The sequence below is a fragment of the Nannospalax galili genome, unplaced genomic scaffold (genome assembly GCF_000622305.1).
Source record: "Nannospalax galili isolate Female #2095 unplaced genomic scaffold, S.galili_v1.0 scaffold649, whole genome shotgun sequence".
Taxonomy (NCBI): Eukaryota; Metazoa; Chordata; class Mammalia; order Rodentia; family Spalacidae; genus Nannospalax; species Nannospalax galili.
Genome location: NW_008359093.1, coordinates 786,838 through 807,072, shown reverse-complemented (window position 1 = coordinate 807,072; position 20,235 = coordinate 786,838). Strand labels below are relative to the sequence as shown.

At 40.5% G+C, this 20,235-nt stretch overlaps 1 protein-coding gene across 1 annotated transcript; it reads right to left on the bottom strand.

Annotated features, from left to right (window-relative positions):
- Positions 1 to 118: 118 nt before the first annotated feature.
- LOC103725509 (vomeronasal type-1 receptor 4-like) lies at positions 119 to 1,069 on the bottom strand. Its single transcript, XM_008822812.1, has one exon. The coding sequence runs from the start codon at positions 1,067 to 1,069 to the stop codon at positions 119 to 121; it is 951 nt and encodes a 316-aa protein (XP_008821034.1).
- Between the last annotated feature and the right edge of the window lie 19,166 nt (positions 1,070 to 20,235).

The following is a 20,235-nucleotide window of genomic DNA, read 5'->3' as shown; positions in this document are numbered from 1 at the left end:
ATTGAATTGCCTCACAGCGTTTGGTTATTAGTGGGGCCAGCCTTCTATAATGGACGAAAGGACATTTGAATATATCCTAAAACACAAACCTCTAGACTTGCAACAAATTTAGAGAAAATTATTTGTTTCTGCAGGACGGAAAGTAGATCCTGGAAATGTAACCATTACTACTGATGAACAAAAAGGGGCAAGAAGTGGGAAAACATGTGTCTAAAAATGAAAGTATGCTTATGAGCCACAGCTTTGGATTATCACAGAGCGTGATGTAGAGAAGCTGGAGGAAGGACATTGAGTTGAAGAAGACAAAGATGCACAGCAGGATCAGGACGGCTTGGGTGGCTCTGGCTTCAGGGGACACTCGGGGGCAGTGCTGGGCACTGTGAATATACTGCATCTGCTTCTTGTGTCTGTAGAGGATGCTCAGCATGGAGATACTAGCCCAGGCCATGAGACTCAAATACAGAAAATCAGTGAAACAGATCAAGAACAAATAGAATTTACCTGCAATGTTGTCTAAACCAAACCCTGAGCAGTGCCCGAAGTTGAATTTCTTAGTAAAATTTCTGTTGTTACCAAGGCTGGTTACTCTCATAGTAACTTTGCTATTTAGAAATAAATGCACAAGCCAACTAACAGAACAAGAGGGATTGATGTACTTGGTCATTCTGTGCTTAAGCTTCATCCACTTAGGGCTGCTGGAGCTGATGGTGATTGCTTGGAAGCAACTCAGGATGCACATGGTGTAGAGGGAAATGCCCCGGGACACTCTATTACTGTAGATAATAAGTTTGCATACAAAGTCATCCAGGAAATATTTCAACCCAAACTCTGCCATTGTCTGAGGAATTCCTCTTGAGATAACAGACAGGAAGTTGGCAAATGTCACATGCTTTAAAATCTGATCTTTGGGCATCAAACTCTTCTCAGTGAATACAGACATGAAATAATGAAGCAGAAGTGAACAGTTACCCAGGATTCCCACGAGTGTCTGGGAGAAGAAGACAATCCCCATTGCAACGTTTGCAGCAACCATTTCCTTTCCATCTAAAAAGGATAAATTTATTAACATCAACAGATACAGAAAATAAAATTTTAATATGCATTCATTTTGTTTTTGTTTATACATGTGTGTATGTGCTTATGTGTGTGCACATATATGTGTGAACCTGTAGTACGTTTCCATCAGGGCTGTAGCCTCCAGTAGATAGTCCTGTACCCATGTCCATGTCCATCCTGGCTTCACTAAGCAAACTCAGTGGGCTTTTGAGAGAGAGAGAGAGAGAGAGAGAGAGAGAGGAGAACAGAGGTTGATGATGAGTGTCTTCCTCAGTCACACCCTAACTTTAATCCTACTCTATATTTGAGACCCAGTCTCTCATTGAACTTGGAGTTTAACAGCTCAGCTTGAGTGCCTTGCCAGCAGGTCGCAGGGACCCTCCTCTCTTAAAACTCAGCTCTGGGATTACAGTTATGTGTCACTGGGAATAGAACTCAGATTCTCATGGTTGCATGTAAGCACCTCACCAATTCAGACATTCACCCAACTCCTACTTTTTGAGTAAATGAAATCATCTCATCAACATGTGTATAACTTTTCCCACTGTTGGTATTTGAAGAGTTTTTTGACTTGATAGATTTTTATGGTGAGATCAGTAAGACTTCTTATGAAAGTTAATGGATTTTAATGATTAAAGCACTGAAGTTTAAATTTTCTGCTCATTCCTTAAATGTTTCTCTTACATAAATGCTGTTCATTATTATGATCACCTCATAGCCTTCATCTTTAAAAGAAGAATATTCTTAATAATAAAGACATAGACATATATTTTATATCATGTGAATAGACTGCAGAATTTGGCAATGCTTGTGTAAAACTATTTTGCTATGATGCAAGAATTGTTATACCTGAAGATGCTAAAGCAAGGCCCTCATATTCATTAAAATAAAAAAACAAGACTTCAATAACCATCAAAATTAAAATAAAAAGTGGTACCATGTAGTCATAGGACAAGAAATCTAAAATAAAGCAAAATACTTGGAAATCCAAGTAACCCTGATTTTAAATCTGTTTTTACAATTTCCTCATTAAATTAAAAATTTCAATTCTAATTATATTAAAATTTAATATTCTTTCTACATATGATTAATAGGCACAAAAATACCACACTTCGCAGGGAAGACAGCTCAGTAGGTAAAGGCATTTGCCACCGAGTCCGATGATCTGAGTTCAGTCCTCAGAATTCACATGGTGGAGGAAGAAAACTGACCCCCACATGTTGTCCTCCGATCTTCATACATGCACACTCTCCTCCAACACACCTAGATACACACACACACTGAGCCAATCTGAGATCCATTGAGCTAGGAGAGTACCAAGGATAAATTCAAACACTCAGGTGACACAGCTGAGCTAGAAAGACCTAACCAATAAACTAACTCCAGGACAAATTCCAGTGCAGTAATACAAGCAACATGAAAGACTAAGACAAAAATGTCTCTTATGAAATTTACCATGGTAATACTCATCAATGAAAGTGACTTCAGTGGGATTAAAGATAAAGAAGTCAAAGGAATGATTATATATTCACAGTATCCAAAAAGGGCATGCGTACATTTTTCTGACCTTCATGGTCATTGCACGGCATGGATGCACTTACACACATGCAGGCAATACACTCATACACATAAAATAAAAATAAAAAAGAGCACATCATATTGGAGTCAATGGGTTATTAAACTTTTTCAAAAAGAGGATAGGAATATGTGGGAGTAGGATGGGAGGGTGGATCTGGGAGAAGTTAGGGTGAATATGATCAAACTCCATTACATGGAATTCTAAAATAACTAATGAAAATATTTATTTTTAAAAAGAACACATCAAAAATATTATTCCAGAGTGTCATAGCACCCCTTCCCCATTTCAACTTTTTATGCAGCCTCTAGGACTTGGTGTCTATACCAAGCCAGGTCTCTGAGAACCTAAAGCCCACAGTTTCAAGACAGAATTCAGGTTTCCATGGTCCGGCAATAACAAGATGAATCTATCAACACACACACACACACACACACACACACACACCCCCTTATGAGCCAATGAGATCATTAGTCCGTTAGTTCTAATAGAACTTGCTTGCTCAAAAATTATGAATACAGATTAACTTATGACCACGTGTGACAAAGTTGCATAATTATTACGTGGAAAGGGAAATTTTGGCATGTTCTATCCTCAGGGAAGCAGTTTAAGTAGAATGATCATTTATCATGTGTATGGAATTACATACTTTTTAAAATACGACTCATGAGATAAAGGAAACTGTAGTCAGGTTCCTCAAGGCAGGATCTACATGGATGATTGACAGAGGCTGAGAAGACTGGAGAGCACAGAGTTGTTAATGGATAAAGTTTGTGATGAGAACATGGAGATTAGTTGCACAAAAACATGGATTTTCTTCATATTGTTGAACTACACCCATAAAATTATTAATATGATAAAGATTTGTAATGTATGCTTACAACAATTTGAAGAGATAACTGCTTATTAGTTAATAATGAAGGACGCTTGCCCCACTGTGTCACTGGAGACCTACAGTGGATTCACAACTGAAAACACAAAGGTTCCGGGCAGATTCCTAGCAAAGAACCGAGGGTCAAAGTGATCAGCTTGTTTTCTATCTGCAAGTGAACAACCACAGAAATATTGGTAAGTTTACTATGGTAAGTTTTTATGATTTGAAGTACTTTTAGTGACAGCAGTCCCTGATACGAGATTATCTTTTTTTAATTAACATTTTTTGATTATTTTTTATGTGTCTGAATGTATTGCCTGCATGTACGTAAGTGCACCTGTATAGTTTGTTGGTGCTTAGATCCCCTCCCCTCTCCCCACCTCCCTCCACTGGCCCCTGCCCAATTTAATGTACTCTCTTAAATATATAATATCGCCTATAGAGTTCTATTTGTGTCCCAAATGGCCCTCAGTGTGGGTCCATACAGCGGGCCCACCAAGAGTCCCACCCCTGGAAGACACTGTCTTTCCCTCTCCCAGCAGCCATCAATTGCCAAAAGTTCCTTAGGCTGGGTTGGGATTTCTTACCTATTTCCTCATGTCTCTGCTGGGAGTTTGTCTGGTTGGAGCTTGCATAGGACTTGTGCATGCTGTCAGCATTGGGAGCTGTTGTGCAACCATGGGCCGTGACAATAACAATAGAAACAGAGAAAGTTAAACAGTTATATGTATTTTTTCAAGAGCCAAGGTTACAACTCCTCATCCATAGTTAATACTGGTGTATCTCACACATGATGAGCAAACCCAGATATCTGCACAAACCTAAGTGAGAACATTTTAACAAAGAAAACAGTAAGATGAGGCCAAATATCTGTCGTATCTCAAACACTTGAACCATCAGCGTACAATATCATGGTCTAACATGCAGATTACTGTCTGTGGGAGTGCCTTGACTCTGAGTCTTCATGTTTCCTTTTAATTCTTTAATTTCTGAATTGGTAACCACTACATATGACTACCATTTGTGAACCGATTGAAAGTACTAACATGAGGATCTATTTAACTCTTTTATCTGGTGCAGCTGATTAATCCAAATGTCTCCTCAAAAGACAAGGAAACTTGTAACCATGAGGAATGGAAAAGGTCAGCTTTGACTGGAAAAAACTGAAGTAAACTAAAGTTTTGCAAAGTAGAATAACGATAAGAAACACTTAAACTTTGAAATTTACAAAAATGCTTATTACCAGTGAGATCTAAAATAATTAGCCTTTCTTCAAACAAAATTTTCTTTTTCCCTTCCTAGAGCTCACCGATTTTAAGAAGTTAGTGAGGAAACGCAAAGTGCAAAGCAGGAGAGACGAACTCAGAGTGACTGAGCTGGAAGAAAAGCCTGAGGAAATAGGACCCGTGTTGGTTCACAGATGAAAAACTGTCAGGTCCTGACACGATGCTGGAAAATTACACGCCATCTAAGGTTCTAGACCTAGTGTTCATGGATGGAAACAAAAGTCAGATTTCGGGAAAAATGACACCTGAAGTCAATTATTTCCCTCAATCCTTTATGACTGACGAGCAGGTCCTGACACGATGCTGGAAAATTACACGCCATCTAAGGTTCTAGACCTAGTGTTCATGGATGGAAACAAAAGTCAGATTTCGGGAAAAATGACACCTGAAGTCAATTATTTCCTCAATCCTTTATGACTGACGAGCAAATTATCTAAAGGAATGGAAGAGAGGAGTCCTAAAGACAGAAAGAAAAATCTAGATATGAAGGACTAGAGTTTCAGACAGCAGGCTCTGTTTGGCATGAACAATCTTCAAAACTAAGGAAAAAAGGACAAGAGCCCAGACAAGAAGTTGAACAGGAGGCCTGTGTCTGATAGAATTGAAAGATGGAGCTGTTACAAGTTCTCATAAGGGGTCATTTCTCAAAGCTAGAAAAGCGTATCTTCGCCCTGATAGCACGAGAGATGAAGTCACAGTCGGAAGATGAATGGATTCATGCGGGGTGGGAAACGGCAGTTGCAGGAACACCTGTGGTAGTGCTCCAAGCACAGTGCTCCTCACTCAGTCCCAGGCTGCGTGGGGCTTTGAATCTTCTTTCTTGCTCATGTTTCTTGCCTTCAGGGAACACAGTTCTTGCTGAAAGGAACGGAAGCCTGAGCTATTTCTGTGAGTCTGAAGGTGACAGAACCATCTCTCCACTTTTGGAAACACTGTGTGCACACCCTAAAAGTCTACTTAATTTCAGAGAGCACAAGGAATGCTCATTAATCAAGAACTCTTTTTCTGAATTTCAATCAAACTTTGTTTGGGTGTGTGCATTTTTCAGTGGGACTTTGACATTTCCCTTTGGACTACAAGGACACAGCCTTCCAGACAGCTGGTCATTCACACAAATGAGCAATGGGGACAGCATGCGCAAGTCCTATGCAAGCTCAAGTCAGACAAAAATCCCAGGATAGACATGGGGAGGTGGCTCAGAAACCCCAATTCAACCTAAGGAACTTTTGTCAATTGATGGCTGTGGAGAGGGAGAATGACAGTGTCTTACAGGGATGGGACTCTAAGTGGGCTCAGTGGATGGACCCACACTGAAGGATATTTGGTACACAAATCAATCTCTTTAGGACACATTATACATATGAGAGTATATTACATTGGACAGGGGCCAGTATATGGAGGTGCAGATAGTGGATAGGAGCTAAATGCCATCAAACTATATTGTACAAAAATTACAAAAATTTAATTAGAGAAAGATTTCTTTTTTATTTCTCACTGTGAGGTTCTAAGAAAAACAGTAACTGTGCTTCCCTCCCAATAGTTCCCAGATGTTCAAAGAGAAAATAGATACGGGGAGAAAAAAAGGATAATTCACCCCTTAGAATGACTGATATCAAGGTTAACTCTGGAAGTTTGGAAGGAATTAGGTTTGTACCCAGTTGGGAAGGTTGGAGATGGTCCATCCTATGTCTAGATGCAAATGTGAAATGTGAAAAATGCAAACGCGAAAACCTTTTCATAGTCTCACTTCCAAAATCACAAGCAAAGTCATTTTCCCCTGTCTCCATCTATGTGTCTTGGTTTAAAAGGAGAATTTGCTCACCTGTGTGCTCTGCAAAAATCACACTGGAAGAACGTTGCAGCGAGAGGTGGACTCTGCCCCGTGGCTGGGATGAGACTCTGCTCCCTGACTTACAGGTTTATTATCCCCTGCCTACTGCCCCACTGGACCACTGATTTTCAACTCATCTTCAGATCCATGGCAGCATCTACACAGGGAATTGAGAATGACTTGTAAACACTTTGCCCCAATTACCTCTCAGCAAAAATAAGTACCAATTACATGAACAAATCCAAAGAATGAGGAGGAATTGTGAGAAAAACTTTTAAGTGATCCCTTAGAGTGCAAGGATATCACAGGGAAGGTCACAGGTGCACAGAAATCCAGAGCTAAGAAGGCAGAAGATAGTTGCAGAATGTTTTCTAGATTTAGGCCAAACCACGCATCTTTCCCTGCCACCTAACATCCTGAAAGAAACCGAAAGATGCTGTAGCTCCTTTGTGCTTCCCTTCACTCCAATAATACTTTGATCCATTCGTGTTTTGTGTGTAGCTGAAGGTCATTCTTTGTCATGTGCTGCAGGACTTTATGCAAGGATAGATAGTTGATAGGTGCCCACTTGTTTAGACCTGTGAGGAATGAGGGAGCTCTGAACTTTCTTATAAATGGAGCTGGAGATAGAGAAACAGCATGGTAGGTAGATGAAAGCCAGCTTCACAGAGCTGTGGTGGCAGCTTTATACAAAATAAGAGGTGTTGTTATGGCATTTCCATATGTGTATACTATGTGCTCTGACCGACTGTGAATTCCAGGGATGGGACGCAGGTCCTCAGGCTTGTTCAGCAAACACCTGCTGAGCCATCTCACTGCCTCTATCTTCTACAAATGTGAATTTGTCTTTCCTTTTAAAGTAAATTTTTATTATTTTGTTTCTATTAATTTGTTCTTTGACAATTTCATACGTGAATGTAATACATGCTGGCCATGTCTCAATCCATCCTCACAAACACCCCATTCCTCCTAACTGGTCCCTCTCCCACTATCAGGCCTTCTTGTTTGGTGTTGTGGCCTGCTGAGTTTAACCAGGACTGCCAGCAATGTGTGTGAGGTGGCGTTATCCACCACAGCATGGGCAACTCAGCACTGAAACACAGTGACTCCCTCTCCCCATCAACTGCCATTAGCTACCCTGAGGAAAGGTCAAGCTCCATGCCTGAGAGTTGACTGGCCCAGTCTTTTGAAGAGCCTGTACAGCCAACCACAGATTCCATAAGCCCCTGTTTTGACCATGTCATGCCCCTCACATAGTATCTTGTGGGCCTACTTTTCATCACCCGGTTCTTACATTCTTTCTTGAGCCTTGGATGGGATGATGTGGTTGTCCCCTTAAAGGCTGAGCACCCAACAGTCATTTATCCTCAGCTCCCATCAGCTACCAGCCACGAGTCTCTGAATTAACCTCTTTTTACTGCAAAAAGAAGCTTTTCTGACAAAGGCTGAAACTTACCCCCACAGAAGCCATGCCACCACTGAGTTGGTGGGCACAGGTTGCGCAGCAGCTTGGTATTACAGCATGGGAGGCCCATGGTCAGGCATGACAGTCGATGACTTTTCTCCCACAGCTACAAGTATACCAGCTGCAGGCACTACGAAAGCTAGCCAGAAGGACAGAGGTTTCCCGTTCATTTCCAGCATGGTTTCTCTGTGTCCTGCATTCGAACAGTGTGGTGTCTTCCGCAACAAGTTCTTGCCCTCTAGCTGTGGTGGGCAACCAAAAGCGATGGCAATAACTTGTTGTTTGGGGGACTTTAGAGACCTCCTAGCCAACTACTCATAGGAAGGTATCTCCCACTTGGCCTGAGGGTTTTTGTTTAATAACCCATAGTTTCTAGGATCAGCATTATCCACTTATGCCAGCAATAACATTCAAACGTTTACAATTACATTTTAATTACCTTACAAACTAGTAGGTTTCCATATACCTTCTTCACACATTCTTAGCTTTATTATTTTATTTTATGTGTATGAGTGAACTGCCTGCATGTATGTAAGTGCACCCATGTCATACAATGTTGGCAGAAGACAGAAGAGGGTGTCGGATTCCCTAGGGCTTGTTAGCCATCATATTGGTGCTGAAAATTGAACTCAGGTGCTTTGAAAGAGTATCCAGTGCTCTTAACTGCTGAATCATCTCTTCAGCCCCCTCTCCAAATTCTTATTTTTAGTTAGCACTCCCCTACACCCTTCGTCTCCATCTCCTCAGTCCTTCACCCACCCCTTCTTTTTCTTTTTTTCTTTTTTGTCTTTTTAAGATAGGGTCTCGCTCTAGCCCCAGTTGGCCTGGTACTCACTGTGTAGACCAGGCTGGCCTTGAACTCACAGAGATCCGCCTGCCTCTGTCTCCTGAGTGCTGGGATTAAAGGTGTGCACCACCACACCGGGCTACCCCACCCCCTTCTTAAACCGTGCAACACCCAGGATTCCTTCCCTCTATATACATATCACATGTGTTACGTTTCTCATTGCTGTGACAAAATAAACTTAGGAAAGTAAAGGTTTATTTTAGTTCGCAGTTTGAGGGTACAGTCAGTTGATCTTGGTGATAAGAGTATAGGTGCTTGGCCTCATTGGGTCTACAGTCAAAATGCAAAGAAACACAAACTAGTTTCTGAGCTTGCTTTCTCCTTTTTATCCAGACCAGGACTCCCCATAGACTGGTGCTGCACACATTTGGGGTGGGCATTTCCACCTCAGTGAACCCAATATAGATACACTGTCACAGGCTTGTGCAGAGGTTTTTCTCCAGGTGATTCTAAACCCTGTCAAACAGGTAGTGAGCATTAACCATGGCATTCTCTAATATTGTTTGATCCACAGTGAGGGTTAGACTTTTAGAACAAATGAGGGGATTTATCATCAGAGAACAGGACCCATCAGAACTTGTGACACATTCAGAGAAAAATGTATTTTATTTTATTTAACTTTCTTTTGTGTATGAGTATATTGCCTGCATGTAGGTAGGTGCACCCATGTCAGGCATGCAGTGCCAGTAGAGGTCAGAAGACGGTGGAGTCCCTGGAACTGGAGTTACAGATGGTTGTTAGCTGCCACTGGGTACTGGGAACTGAACCCAGGTCCTCTGTAAGAGCAGCCAGTGCTCTTAGCCACTGAGCCATTTCTCCAGCCCCCCCCCCAATTCTTTTTCATGACAGGGAAAATAGAGTGTGGAGACAGAGTTGGCGTTACTGAGAAGGACAACAGGATGAATGATAGGAAAACAAGTTGCCAAGGCCTTGGATTATCACAGACAGCTATGTAAAACGTCAGGATGAGAGAGACTGAGAAGGTGACAGAGGTACACAGATGACCTGATGGCTTGGACAGCTTTGGCTTCCAGCCAGCATCTAATGGAATAGTTAAGTGTCATGAACATGCTTTATTTGCCTCTCTGGTTGGTAGAAGAAGCACAGGATGGAGAGAGAAGCCCCAACTGTGAGATAAACACAGAACATCAGGATGTGGAGAGATGGCTCAGTGGTTAAGTGCACTGACCCGGGTTCAGTTCCCAGCTCACACATGGTGGCTCACAACCCCTGTAGCTCCAGTTCCATGGGGATCTGATGCTCTCTTCTGACCTCTGGGGGTACCAGGCACACCCATAGTGCGCTTACATACATATATGCAAACACTCATAAGCATATATAAAAATACATAAATATTTTTTAAAATACAGAATATCATGGGGCAGGAGAGATGGCTCAGTGGTTAAGAGCACTTGCTGTTCTTCCAGACACTCTTTAGTGTATGATGACTCTCAATCTCAGGGGCTTTTGTAATAAAAACAAAGAGATACCATTGTATGATGTATGATGGCTGAGATCATCAGTGCACAATTTACAGAGCCATAGAACTGTCTCACACTGTCTGGTCATTATTGAACTAATCTATAACAGAAGAAAGAATATTTGAATATAACAGGAAACGATCACCAGAACTCGTAACAAATTCAGAAATAATTTCTTATTTCTACATTAGGGACTATAGGTCCTGAAAATAGAGTTGTTATTACTGATTACTATGAAGGGGCGAAGGGTTGGGAAAGATGTGTCTAAAAATTCCAGTATGTTTATTAGCCACTGCCTTGGATTATCACAGAGGGCTTTGTAAAGGACAAGGGTGAACGGTATTGAGTTGAAGGTGACAGAGATGCACATTAGGATCAGGACGGCTTGGGTGGCTCTGGCTTCAGGGGATACTTGGGAGCAGTGCTGGGCACTGTGACTATACTGCATCTACTTCTTGTGTCTGTAGGGGATGCTGGCCCAGGGCCACTGGCCCAGGGAGTAAAACTCAAGTACAGAACATCAGTGAAGCAGAGCAGGAATAAGCAGAGTTGAGTCACAGTGTTGTCTGATCCAAACCCCAAGCAGTGGCCCAAACTGGGTGCCTTAGTCAAATTTCTGTTGATACCAAGGTCAGCCATTGGGCAGCGATTCTACTGTTTAGAAGCAGATACAAAAAGCCAGCTAAGTGAACAGAACCAATGTACTTGGTGACTCTGTGTTTAAGCTTCATCCACCTGGAGCTCCTGAGACTGACTGTGAGTGCTCAGAAGCAACTCAGGAAACAAGCGGTATGCAGGGAAACACACTGGGCTACACAATAGAGGCAGACAAATTTACATCCCTGGTAATCCCGGAAATATTTCAGCTCAAACTCTGCCATTGTCTGAGGAATTCCTCTTAAGGTAATAGAAAAGAAATTGGCAAAATTCACATGCTTTAAAATCTGGTCTTTGGGCATCAAACTCTTCCCAGTGAGTACAGACATGAAATCATAAAGCAGAGGACCAGTTGCCCAAGAGTCCCACGGCTGTCTGGGAGAAGAAGAAAATCACCACTGGCAAATTTTCAGGAACTACCCTATTTTCATCTAAAAAAGATAAATCTATTCATCACGACAGACATGGGAAATAAAACTATTCAGTACAGGTTAATTTTGTGTTTGTGTGTATGTGTGTATCTGTTCATGTGTGTGCACATGTGTGTGTGCATAAGAAGATGAGAGGCTTATGTCAACTGTCTTCCTCCATCACTGTCTACCCCCCTATTTTTTGAGACAAGGTTTCTAACTGAACCTGGAGCTGGACAATTCAGCTAGACTGGCCAGCCAGCAAGCCCCAGGAATCCTCTGTCTCTGCCTCCTGAGCACTGGGATAGGAGTCTGACACTGCCACACTGGACTTTTTCATGTGGGTGCTAGGAACAAACTCAGACCCTCCTGTTTACATATACTTCACTGACAGCCTTCTCCTAAGTCAGGAATATACATTAATATTTGATTAATTTAAATTACTCAAATCATTAGGTCATTATCACCTTTATAAAGCATTCCCACAAATATATCCTCAATTTTTTTTACATTATAAATATATTCCCACAAATATACCCTAAAGTTTTTTTTACATTGATAGATTTTTTAATATTTTATTTATTATTTTTATTTTATGTGTAGAGTATATTGCCTGCATGTACATGAGCGCACCCGTGTCGTGTAATGCTGCGGAGGTCAGAAGAGGGCTTCGGATTCCCCTGGAACTGGAGTTAAGGACAGTTCGTAGCTGCCATGTGGGTGCTGGGAATCGAACCCAGGTGGGTGGGGGGCGGTGTAGGCTTGGCTGTGGTTGTCATCTTGTCTGTCTATTTATGCAATTTGGTTACTCTTTTTTTTTTTAACTTCAAATATTATTGGCTTAGCCTTCATTCCTGGCATTTTAAAAGGCTATTTCTCTTCATAATTGGTTATTCTTCCATACTACTACTGAGAACTCTGTACACTGATGGTTAGGACATCGTGTCTTAACTTCTGTCTTACTACAATAGATCTGCATGACTGTCAGTCACTTTTCTACATCTATAAAATAATCTCTCCCTGTATCCGGGTGTGGTGATGCACGCCTTTAATCCCAGCACTCCGGAGGCAAAGGCAGGTGGATTTTTGTGAGTTCGAGGCTAGCCTATAGAGAGTTCCAGGCCAGTTGGGGCTACAGGGAGACCCTGTCTCAAAAAGACCAAAATAATAAATAAATAAATAAATAAGAAAAAAGGAATTTCCCTTTTCATTTCTACCACCATCCTAACACTTATCACCAGTTGTACTGTTTTTTACTGCTCAAATCCACAATAGGTAACATAAGAACAAAACCCACTACCAGCACCCATACCCTCTCTAAACATACTGGCACTTAAGGGAGTGATTACTGTGTATATGACTCTTACTCTGTTTTTCACAGTGTGTTGACTCCTGAATAGTGACTGTTATTGCAAACAGTGGCTGACTCTCAGCAGAAGACTAGAGATATATATAGCCCATGGCTCCAAACACTAGTCCCACAGATGAACACAACACCTCGACCCTACTACAATTTGATCCTCCCTTTAACATGGCAAAACCCTCAACTGAAAGAAGCAAAAGTGACTTGGATTTTAAAAAGAAAGAGAAACGAGAACTGGGGAAATGGGTAAGAAGCCCCAACTTTAGCTGAGGGACTACTGGCAGCTGATCACTGCTGGGTGAGGGAGAGGTGGTCATCTTTAAGGGAGTGACACTAGACAGGCTGACCATGCTCAAGTGGATGAACTCACACTGAGGGACATCTGGGAACACAAACTTGACTCAATAGGCCTTGACATATATGACAGAATGTATGAACTCCAGTGTGGGGATGGGGGAGGTGTTATAGGCGGTGCTGATAGGGGAAGGGGTCTAAATATGATTAAGATGTATTATATGAAATTCATAAAAGTTCAATAAAAATATATATTGAAAAAAGGAAAGAAAAACTCAACCAACAAACTACTGTAGAACTCTAAGTGCCAGAACAGAAGAACAAACAAACACCACCACCAAAAACCAAGACAGCATGTCTCCTCCAAAAATTACCAATCCTAGGTAAGGGCCTCCAGTGAGGATCAACATCAGTGAAATTCAGAAAACGACGTCAAAAGAACAATCATAAATATGTTCAGAGAATTCTTGTATTCTAAGAAAACAAAATGAAACAGCTGAATGAAATTTAAAAAATTCAGTAGAGGGTATGAAACTAAATCCAATAGAAAGATAAATACTGAAGAAAAGCTAAAATGAAATGATGCTAGAATGAAAAACCAACAAGTCAAATGAAAAGCTTTGTGGAAAGTCTCACGAATAAAATGGAACACATAGGAAATAGAGTAAAACAACTTGAAGACAAAGTGGAGGACTGGATCATTCAGTCAATTTCAATGAGAAAAGTCCATGAATGGACCACGGGAGAGCTTGTGACACCATGAAAAGACCAAACTGTGGACGTGAAGGAGAATTCATTCCAAGGGCATAGAAAATATTTCCAGTAAAATGATAGAAGAAAAAACTTCCAAATCTAGAGAGACATGCCGATCCAGGTAGAAGAGGCTGTACAAAACCACAAATAGGACCAGAAAAGAAATTCCCCATGTCATATTATAGCAAAAACACAGAGTAAAGAGGAAGCATTGAAAGCTGCAAGAGTGAAGGTTTAACTCACATAAAAGCAGACCAATCAGATAATTCCTGATTGCTCAATAGAAGTTTTTAAAGCCTTAAGGGGTTGGAAAGATGTCTTCCAAATTCTGAAGGATCACAACTACCAGCACTGACTATTATATCAGCAAGACTATCTGTCAGAATTGGAGAACTAACTTTCCACAATAAAAACAGATCAAAGGAATTTATGACCACTAAACCAGCTCTACAGAAGATACTGGAAAGAATACGTCTGACAGAAGAGGCTAAACACACCATAGAGACCAGAGAGAAAAATCAACAAAGGCAGGACAGTGAATTCAAAGAAGCCTAAGAAGACACCACAAGATCAACACAATGATTAAAAACTAGTACACATCATTCAGTGATCTTTTTCAGTAGATATGCAATGTGAGATGTATGAGCATATCACAGTTAGAGAAACATTACCCACAATCCACATAATGTCATCAAGTACCTGCCTGAATGCAGAGCCTCCAACATAGAGTTATTTACCATGAACATCTGGAGTGCATTGTAATGTGTCTCTTCAGTGTGAAGAAACACGAAATGTTAAGGACAGATCTGACAGCCAATTCAAGAGAGATATGATTAGTGATTGCACACAAAATTTAGGTTTCCAAACTATGTCAAAACTCTACACTTTAGAAGCCATATATAACATGACTTGGAGAAAGAGGAAGACAGAGAAGATTAGTGGAAGAGAGAAAACATGAGAATACATCTGTGTTATGTTAATGTCTTTGAAGAGAGGACTATCCAAGACCTTCTTTTGAACCAACAGACTATCTCTTCATCTTGCCATGAAAACGTTCACATAAAGAAGATTCAGTATAGAAAATCACTCCCAATGGTTAAAGTACAGGAAGACACATTCTACTATTCCACTTGAACTTGATTACAAGATCACATACTCATTTAATAAGCATTCTGTGGTTAAATAGCTCAACAAATTAGGAAGATAGTGAACAAATACATATTGTAAAGCAGAACTAACATAGCACACGAGTATGCAGTGAGACGGAGAAGGAAACAAGACCAACTGTGAACCATGTTGGATCACAGCAAAAGATCTCAGGCCATGGCAAAACGTTGCAACATTACATGACTAAGGTCATAGACATGGTATTCAAACAGAAAGAACAAATCTAATTTCATTATAAAAATCATGCTTGAAGGGGCTGGAGAGATGGCTCAGTGGTTAAGAGCACTGGCTGCTCTTGTAGAGGACCTGGGTTCAATTCGCAGCACCCACATGGCGGATAACAACTGTCCATAACTCCAGTTCCAGGGGATCTGACGCCCTCTTCTGACTTCCACGGGCATTACATGACATGAGTGCACCTACATACATACAGGCAGTACACTCATAAAGTAAATAAATATTTTAAATAAATATTTTAAAAAATCATGCTTGAAGTCAATGATTTCCTCAATCTATAAAAATTGAAAAGCAGTTCATCTAAAAACCTGGGAGAGGAACTGGAAAGATGGATCAGCAGTTAAGAGTCCTGGTTGCTCTTGCAGAGGACCTGGGTTTGGTTGCTAGTACCCACATGGCAGCTTATAACTGTCTGTAATCCCAGGGGATCTGACACCCTCTTTTGACCTCTGTAGGCATTGCATGACATGGGTGTACTTACATACATGCAGGAAACACTAATACACACAAAAAATTTTTTTTAATTAAAAAAAAGAATATTGTATATATGCCTGTCAGATTTGATATGAAATTTCTATGTTGAATTTTTGTCTATGTGATATATCTGTTGATGAGAGTTGGGTATTTAAGTCACACACTATTATACCTGGATCCATGTATTTCCTTATGTCCTGCATTATTTGTTTTATAAGATTGTTCCTGCCAAATTTTATCACATGCATCTCTATAATCACATCTTCTGGATGATTGTTTTATTAATGTGGAATGACATTCATCCCAATTTACTAATTTTGGCTTCAAGTATACGTTCTCAGATATGAGCATAGTTACCTCTGCTTGTTAATTTGCTTGGAATATAATTGCAGTAATTTCATTTTCAGTCCATGAATGTGTTTGTCAGTGCAGTGTGTTTCCTGCAGGCAGCAAATGCTCTTGGTTTGTAAGCCGTTCAGTCACTCTGTATTTTTCCTTTTTTATTTTCCAGAGTTGGGAATCAAAACCAGGACTTTGTACATGCTAGGCCGATGAACTTCCCCGATAATACCCCAATCCCCACATGTAGAGGTATTTGTTTTTCAGTACTGGGTATCAACTCTAGGGCCTTGCCCATGCAAACTGTGGTGGTTTGAATGAGACTGTCCCCCATAGGCTCCAAGTATTTGGACATTTTGTCTCCAGTTGGTGGGGCTGTTTCGGGCGGTTTTAGGAGGCGTGGCCTCGCTGGAAGAAGCACGTTACTGGGGCGGGCTCTGGGAGTTCTTAATCTCGCTCTGCTTCTTGTGTCTGTTTGAAGATGTGATCGCTAGGCTTTCTGCTCCGGTCATCTCCGCTGCCATGCTTCCCCTGCCATTATGGACTCTAACCCTCTGAACTGTAAGTTCAAATAAATTCTTCCTTCTCTAAGTGCCCTTGGTTATGGTGTCTTATCAGAACAACAGAAAAGTGACTAACACACCAACCAAACATTCTGTCACTGTGCTACATCCCTAACCTTTCTAATACGCATTATTATTTGGAAAATTAAGACTTAATCCATTTAGAATGATAATAGAAATATATGTATCAGTTTCCCCCTTCTTTGTATTATATATGTGGTTTGTCAAGTTAATAGCGATGGCTTCTTTCCTTTTTAATTTATTTATCATGTCTTCAGGTGAGATTTATTCTTTAGGCCCTTGTACTTTTATATACCTCTCTTTTTCGTCCATGTGCAGTCCTTAAGTTTCTTTTTCAATGATGGCTTAGTCATTTATGCTTACCACGGAAGGTTTTAATTTCTCCTTGATACCTTTTCTAGGTAGAATAAACTTGCTTGAAGTTGTTTTCTTTCAGGTCTTGAAATACCTTTGTTCTTGCTCTCCTTATCTTCACAGCTTCTTCTGAGAGGTCTGCAGTTACTTGATAGGTTTTCCTTTGCAACTATGTAGCTACCACTTTCTTGCATATTTTATTCTTTCTCTGTTTTATGCTATGAGGGTATTTGTCTATAATACGATGTGGTTAGGTTCTTTTCTAGTCATACCTATTTGGGGATCTAAATGGCTTCAGTACTTCTGAGATGGAAGATCACTGTGCCTTATTGGCTTTTGGCCAAACAAGGGCACAGGTGAATGCTGAATATGAAAACAACCCACTGAGGTGGGAAAATGGAGGAAGGGGGACTCATGAATTTGGGGGTAAGATTATGTCTAGTGATGCATGTCACATCAAGACCAGGAGATGGGAGTTTGAGATGATGTGATGGATCACTGATTAAAATGTTACACAAGAAACAAGGCCAGACAGGAGACACCTTCCTTTGAGTTGTTGGCCAGGGTGACCCAAGAGACTCCCAGACAGTAGCCCAGCTTAGAACTGTGAAAATGAACAGCAGACCCCAATCTTATCTAAAGGAGTATTGGCAACTGATTGCTGCTAGATGAAGAAGAGCTGATCTTCCTAAAACAAGGATCTCTAGATAGGCTGACTAGATTCAGCAGATGGACAAGCACTGGAGAACGGCTGGGGGTGCTGACAACACAGTGCAGTAACAGGCATGACAGAATATATGGGCTCCAGTGGCGGGGAGCTATGGGAGGGTGCCACTTGAGATGTGGGTATATAGATGAATAAGATTGTTTGGGATGTTCTGTATGAAATTCACAAAAAAAGAGTCAACAATTTTAAAAAATGAGTTATATTTGAGGAAGAAGCATTAAAAATTGCCTCATGTTAATTACCCCTGGCATGATGTTGTAATTGTGGTTTTAAGCTTTATGAATCCTGCCCTGCTTCTCCTTGGGGCATTAGCTGTTCTGGGCATCTCTGATTGCTGGTTATTAATAAAGGACTCCTAATTCGACCATCACTATGTGGTGTTCCTCTGTACATCTCTCTTGGTAACATATTTAACTTTAATAAATTTTAAACTCCTAGTATATCCTATCTCCTTTCTGTTCTAAACTTGAAGGGCTATACTTGATGTACCCAAATGCTTTTGACTAAATTTAAATACCTTGTTTGCAACCAAAGCATGGCATTTGTCACTCTTGTCTGTTTTCTCCCCTCTAAGTGGTAGTGGGTCTCATAAGCTCATGACAACACTGCCCACTAAGATGACGTTCACAAAATAAGACAGTGGGAAAAAGAAAAAAGACAGACATATAAATTCCCCAAATAAACAAAGCATAACTTTAAATACAGTATGAAAAAATGATATGAAAAAAAAACCAACAAAAATGGCCCCTGTAAAAATACGTATGTCCTCAAAAACTGAATAAAATGATACTGAAATGGTTGAAATTTCAGGCAACGGATTGAAACGTCTAGTTTTTAAAATAACTGATGACATCAAAGAAAACTCAAGCAAGTAGATAAATAAAGAAAAGTCAGAATCTGAACAAGAAATGCAGCAACATGGATAAGAAATGCAGCCAGTAAACTGAGATCCTGAAGAATAAGAAAGAAAAAATAGAAATGTTGGACATATAAAAACTCACTAAATCAAATACAAAACAGAGCAGAAAGCATCAGAAGAAAGGATAGGAATCGAAGACAACATTGAGAAGATACTGTATTCAGCTAACAAGAATACAAATAACCAAACAGAATCAGAACTTTCAAGAACAGTGAGACATAATCAAGACACATCTAGTCATGAAGGGAGAAGGATCTGTTGTACAAACCAAAGGCACTGAAACACCTAATCAAGAAACTGTATCAAAACAATTGCAAATCCTGGGAAAGGTGAGTGAACGAGCACAGGGGCATTTCGACGCCCAAATAGACATGATCAGAAAAGAATATTTCCACATCACATTGTACTTAAAATTCTAAAACTACAGAACAAAGAAACAATATAAAAAGCCATAGAAAATGCCAACTTATATACGGAGGCAAACTCTTCAGAATAGCATCAAACCTCTCCACAGAAACCCTAGGAGCCAGGGAAGCATGGAATGCTACATTTCAATCTCTAAGAGCAACAGCTGTCAACCAAGGTTATTGCTCTAGTTTGCATCTCTGTTACTGTGATAAAAGAGAACAAAAGCAGCCTGGGGAAGAGAAGGGTTTATTTGGCTGACAAGGTCCAGTCTATCATCAAAGGAAGCCAGGGAGGGAGCCCGAACAGGAACCTGGAGGCAGGAACTGAAGCAGAGATCCTGAAGGAATGCCGCTCAGCTGGTTTGCTTTCTGGCTCGTGTACATCTACCTTTCTTATACAGCCCAGGCTCACCTACCTAAAGATGGTACAACCCACAGTGGGCCGGGCTTTCTACATTAGTTAGTAATTAAAAATATGCGCTATAGACATGCCCACGGGCCAATCTGTTGGAGGAAATTTCTCAGGTGTGTCGAGTTGAGAGCTGAAGCTAACTACGACAGTTGTTACATCCAGTCAACTTATTTTTCAAAACTGATGGAGAAGTAGAGCTTTCAAGACAGACACAAACTGAAGTAACCCACGCCACTAATGTAGCACTGAAGAGGATACAGGAATCCTATACACAGAGGAAGGACAAAGTCATGAATTGAATATGAGCTCTAAGGAGACTCATTTGGATCGTAGAAATAAACAAGCAAATGAGAACTAGGAGAAAGAACAAATATGATCAACTCAGCAAACCAGCAAGCTTTTAAGATCAATAGGGATGCAAAATCAACTTTTTTTATTTGGACAAATCAGGAAAATATGCAAAAACTAAGAATCTGGGAATATCTCTGTGTAACAATTCTCAGTCAGATGTGGTGATGCACACTCATAGTCTCAGCACTTGGGAGGTAGAAGAAGACGGATGAGGCGTTCAAGGCCAGCAATAATAGTCACACTTAATAATATTCACACTTAATTTCAGTGGTCTTATCTCTCCAAATAAAAGTCATAGACTAAATGATTGAATTAAACAATAAATCTAATTAATTCTTACCTGAAGGAGACTCACGTCACTGGTAAAGACA

Bases quoted from the DNA above. Each gene is read 5' to 3' on its own strand.
- LOC103725509 (XM_008822812.1), bottom strand. From the start codon at position 1,069: ATGTTAATAAATTTATCCTTTTTAGATGGAAAGGAAATGGTTGCTGCA.